The following is a 5463-nucleotide window of genomic DNA, read 5'->3' on the forward strand; positions in this document are numbered from 1 at the left end:
TAAAATAAGTTACTTAGTGTGTTGACTGGAAGCATGACGTTTTCCACCATTAAAGTTAAAATGTGCAATTTTTTTTATGTGTATCAGTACGTTATACAGTAGTGATTCATCTCATACTTTAGCAGCTCCTTTGTTGCTTTAACACTCCTCTGACATGCAGGAAGTTTAATTTTTTTACTGTTTGGACCAAAACACAAGTGGATCTGATCGGTCAGCGACTAAAAAGCTCTCTCCCCGGTTCTGTTTTGTTGACTCGCTGGTAGTTTTTCTAGTTTAGGGTCAGAGGCAGGTCAGTAGTTTTTGGAGTGGTCCCGGGTCTCGCTCTGTGTGTTCGATGCCGCCGGGGGCCGACGGTCCGTGCAGAGGTCCGCTTTGAGGCTCCCAGTGTGATCCAGCCGTGTTTAGTCTACCAGTCCTACATGTCACACACCACAGTCATTTGGTCAGGAGCTGTTTCAACAAGACGCTGCTATTCCTGCAGCACCGCCTCGCCAGCCAGGTGGAAAAAAAAAAAAAAAAAAAAAAAAGAGAGAGCCAAGATTGATTGACTGGGACGAGTCAACAAGTGGACGCCAATAACACGGCGCGATCTGGAACACTGTACGGCTAATCTTCTTGATTTTCTTGGTGCAAGGACAAAATCTTATCTTGAAAACTCTCTAACAGCTGGTGGAAGTGTATTATTCTCAATTTGTGGATTATCTTTTATTTCAAAATGTGACAAATAAAGTTTGAACGTGATAAAGACAAGAAAAGAAATCCACAACCTGAGCCCCCTCTGTGGATTTCCGGTCGACTTGAAATAAGAAAAACAAACGCACCATTTTCTTCCCACATTTTTTACCTTTTTAATAAGAAAAAATGAAACATGAAGCATTTAAATCACATTTAAACCAACAGAAACAACAACAAAAAAACAATATATTATATCAGCACACTAGTTTGAAAAGCGAAATAGCTTAAATAAAGGACTTTTCTCTCTGAAACATGCTCCACTAAGGACATGGCGTGACCTGAAACTTCTGTTTGTCGGAATAATCCTTCAACACATCGTCGACGTATTGATCTCCGATCGGATCAGCGGTCGTTTGAAGGCACTTCTTTTTTTTTCGGGGGGTTGTCGACGGCCATTCGACACCCGGCGACATTGTTTCACTGATCCCATTGAGCTGATGCATTGACAGTGTGAGGAGGGTGTTTCTAAGTATTGTTGTAACACACACACACTATCAGCCCACCTGGCCAGTGGGAGCTCCGTAGTGCAAAGTACTGTATGTAAATCCTCCCATAGTGCATCTCTCCTCCCCTCCACTGTTGTAGTAACTGACTGAACTCCTCCGTACACCTAAGAGTCTGTGGACAGGCCTTCAGTTCAATGCTTTCTTAATAACGACAGGAAATGGTTCGGGCCGTGAGATACAGAAACAAATCATAACTTCTACTTTTTTTTTAGAGTTTTTTTTTTTTTTTTTTACCACAGTTGCTTTGTCTTTTTTCCTTCTGTTTCGTCAAAGCTCCGCTGCAAGAACAACAATATCTTTTCTTCATTTCAACCAAAACAACAAATTATTATTATTATTATTCTTTTTTTTTTGTTTTTTTTTTGCAAAAGTACAGACTTCATATGAGTACATTTACATTGACGGAAAATAATGTGAAAAATGACCGATGATGATGTAACACAAACTAAAAATGAACTGTCCCCCCCCCCCTCCGGTTGCAGTAACTCCTGCCTGAAGCAGTAACCTGAAGCTTGCCTTCTCGTCTCCGTCTTTGGATTTTAAAAAAACAAAAACTCACATTAGGGTTGTAACTGGTCGACAGAGCGCTATACAAGATATATTAAAATTTATTCCCTTCATAAATAAATGCAAATATCCTCTCCCCCCCACATTACCTCTATTTACATTTTATACAAAGCACATCCCCCCCCCCCCCACACACACGTGCTGCTCCTGCTGACGGCCAAAGATGGAATATGACTTCCACTTACAAACAGGCCAATCGAATGCCTTCATCTTCAGTTAAGACTTCTTCTTGTGGTTCAGCTCCACACAGCCCAATGTGTGACCAACCAGTCTCCTTGTTTGCCAGAGTTGATAAAAGAACGAAAAAAAAAAAAGAAAAAATGTTCTTTGGTCCCTCAAACATGGCAGCCATTTTAGGTGTGAGTCTCTTTCAAGGCCACTGGACGCGAGCCAGAGAGGGAGAGAAAGGAACAGGAAGATAACGAGAGCCTGGGTGTCCATTTTAGAAAAAGGCAGAGAGGGACAGAAGAGTCCACGATGGCTCACCTCTACAGGGAGGTGTGTGTGTCTGTGTGTGTGTGTGTGTGTGTGTGCATGCTGGGGGGGTGGGGGTGGGCGCTGAGTGTCCATATTAGGAGGCGTTGAGCACCGAGCGGCTGTACAGTGTTTGGTAGTAAGCGCCTGAGTCCATGGCGGCCGGTCCTGGGCTGTCGTAGATCTGCTTGGCCCCCACAGGGGAGCCGCTGGTGTAACTGTTGTAGGCCATCACCTGGTCCTGGTAGGACTTGAGGTCCATCTTCTGCTCGTTGGACATGAGGTTGGTGATGGAGAATGGGTGGTTGAAGTTGTAGTGGGGGTCGAGGGACTTGAGGGCGTCGCTCTGTAGGTCCATGTGCTGCTGCATGGCGCTGGGTAGGAGGTGGGAGCTACCGGCTAAAGACTGAGAGTGGAGGAGCGAGCTGGAGGAGCCAGAAAGGGACAGGGAGGATGGAGGGATTGAGGATGAGGTGGAGGAGGAAGGAGGCAGGGAGACCGGAGGGCTGTGGAGGTGTGAGGAGGACAGCGGAGGGCAGTCCAATGGAACCAGGTTGTTTCGGGGGTGGGGCTGGTCATCTGAAGAGCCGGGGTGGGAGTTGTCTGAGTGGGTGGAGTCAGCTCCCTCGGACCCACCTGTGGGACTGCGGTCCTCCATGTGATCGCCACCGTGGCCTCCTTTCCCGGAGCCGCCCTCCTGGCTCTTGCCTCCCTTTTTCGCCATCTTGTCCTCGATCTTGAAGCGTTTCTGGCGCCTCAGGTAGCAGCCGTTCTCGAACATGTTGCCAGACTGCGGGTGCAGAGTCCAGTAAGAGCCTTTGCCCGGCTTGTCTGGCGAGCGTGCCACCTTCACAAAGCAGTCATTGAAGGAGAGTGAGTGACGGATGGAGTTCTGCCAGCGCTGCTGGTTCTCACGGTAGTAGGGGAACAGGTCCATGATCCACTGGTAGATTTCGTTCAGGGTGAGCATCTTGCTGCCGCTCTGCTGGATCGCCATGGTTATGAGGGAGATGTAGGAGTATGGCGGCTTGGCGTGGGTCAGGGAGCGTCGGTAGGGCTTGGGGGGAATCTCCTTGGGCCCTGCTCGGCTCAGGGTTGCAGTGGACGGGTATCCCAGCTGACTCATGGACTGGCCCATGTTCTGGTAGTGGGACAAAGAGCCGAGGGAGCCCGGAGCAGCGGGACCCAGCTGAGTTAGAGAGCTAGAGCTGAGGGATGAAGCCACCGGAGAGAGGGACATGTGGCTGGGACCGGAGCCCATTGAGGCTAGTGGGGAGCTACTGAGGCTGGAGCTGGGATACGCCATGTTCATACCTGCTGGGGAGGCGGTGGCTGGGTTCAGGTTGATGTAGCTATTGATGGTGCCCATGGAGCCCATGGAGCCCAGACCAGAGTTCATGGTGCTGGGAGAGGAATACATCTGGAGTCAAGGAGAAACACAACATGTGGTTAGTCAGAAGACAACAGCAACAAAATGTTAAACCAGTAATAATCATATAAATATTTTTTTTAACCTAACACCAACTTTCCTGTTGCATTTGATTAATTTAACTTTGGTTTCTTGTGGAAAATAAAGTTAAACAGAAACGGCTTGACTCTCCATTTAAAAAGTGCCTTCTTATCAATGCACAATGAAGCCCTCAGTGCGCAGAGAGGACATGGATTTCACACAGCGATGTTAACCTGAAAATGCGTAAAAAGCGCGTCATGGTGCCTCTCGGTTCAGACTGCCTCCTCCACTGCCGCCATGGAAAAAACACCCGTCTTTAAGCTGAACGGGAGGAATTTATTCTCTCATGGTCTGATTATAGTGTGTCGGTAAGCTTTAAATAAATCATGAAATCCCCTGAATAAAGTTTTTAATAAATCCTGAAAACCTTTTTACGAGGTTTAGAAACTAAAACTAAATCTGCGGTAGATGAAAGGTATCTGAGCCGCTAACTGATCGTTGGTTAAATATTATCAGACTCTTTCTTCTTGGTAATTTCATCAGGTCGAGCTGAGGTGAGAACTGGAGCTGTTGATGGAATTAACTCTTAATTCAATTAGTGACAAAGGTCTTGTTTCATTTACACCTGAATTGCCGAAGCACTTGAGCGGCAGCAGGGACACAAAGGAGGGAGAACTATTGAGCAAATGAGTAGATTTTTTAAAAAGAAAAATAAGAATATTTATAATTTAAATCGTTGGGTTATAGGTAGAAATTATTAAGTCAAAGATGGAAATTGTAAGGAGTGCTTTTATTAGATTGTGGTATAATTTTTTCTTCATTGTTTTTCAGTAATATATGTACAACTACTGAGATTTTATCTTTCTTTAAATAAAACAATATATTGAAGATTATAAAAATAGTTTTAACCCTTCTGGGTATTTTGTTTTCTGTGACTTGTTAAAATTCCTGTAAAAGAAAAGGATCGTCTCGACGCGCAACGTTTCTCTGTCACTCTTCAAAAGATATTTAAAATTTCGCAATAACCATTTTATATTTCCACAGCGTCTTAAAGTTTTAATGTAAACTCTTTTATTATTTTATTGTTTATTGTAGCGTTAAGTCTATTTCTAGAGATAAAAAGTTGCGCGGATGAAATTTCCTCTTCCAGTCTTTCTCACTTCTGAAACAAACTCAGAGACTTCACCACTATTTACAACCCGAATAAGATAAAAACTGTGGAATTTATTAACAGCTTCTATTTAATGTGTGAGCGTGTCTTTACCTCGCTGGCCTCGCTGTAGAAAGTATTCCACTCTGGTAGATCATGGGCTTCCATCTTCACAGAACTCAACATCCCCAACTCAAGTCTTTGGAGGAGAATGTTTTTTCTAAGGCCGGATTTTTTTCCCCTAATATATATATAAAAAAATAAATATAAAATCCTTTATAAAGTAGGCAGTTTTCGGGAGAGAAATCCAAACAAAAATTTGTCTCCTTTTTGCCAAGAAAAAAGGAGAAATAATAAAGTCGAAAGTAATCAAAGAGTGATGTGTCGCTCTTCTCCTGGGAATAGTTGAGTCAATATTTCTTTTTTGTCAATCATCCATTGTTTTGTAGCCTTAATCTTGTTATGGCTCAGCGGACTTCTTCTTCTTCTTGTGGCCCGTTTTTTTTCTGTCCACCGTGGCCGACGGGACGCAGCGTTTGATAGACGGAGGTGTAGTGCGCAAATACAGTAGAGAAACCTGG

At 44.5% G+C, this 5463-nt stretch overlaps 1 protein-coding gene across 1 annotated transcript; it reads right to left on the bottom strand.

Annotated features, from left to right (window-relative positions):
- Positions 1–834: 834 nt before the first annotated feature.
- foxa3 (forkhead box A3) lies at positions 835–5463 on the bottom strand. The gene is made up of 2 exons (XM_047593209.1): positions 4997–5463; positions 835–3702 (listed from the first exon to the last, which is right to left on the bottom strand). Exons 1-2 carry the CDS (start codon positions 5066–5068, stop codon positions 2380–2382), a joined length of 1395 nt encoding a protein of 464 aa, XP_047449165.1. The 5' UTR covers positions 5069–5463; the 3' UTR covers positions 835–2379.

Source organism: Mugil cephalus, chromosome 9 (assembly GCF_022458985.1).
Source record: "Mugil cephalus isolate CIBA_MC_2020 chromosome 9, CIBA_Mcephalus_1.1, whole genome shotgun sequence".
NCBI classification, from domain to species: domain Eukaryota; kingdom Metazoa; phylum Chordata; class Actinopteri; order Mugiliformes; family Mugilidae; genus Mugil; species Mugil cephalus.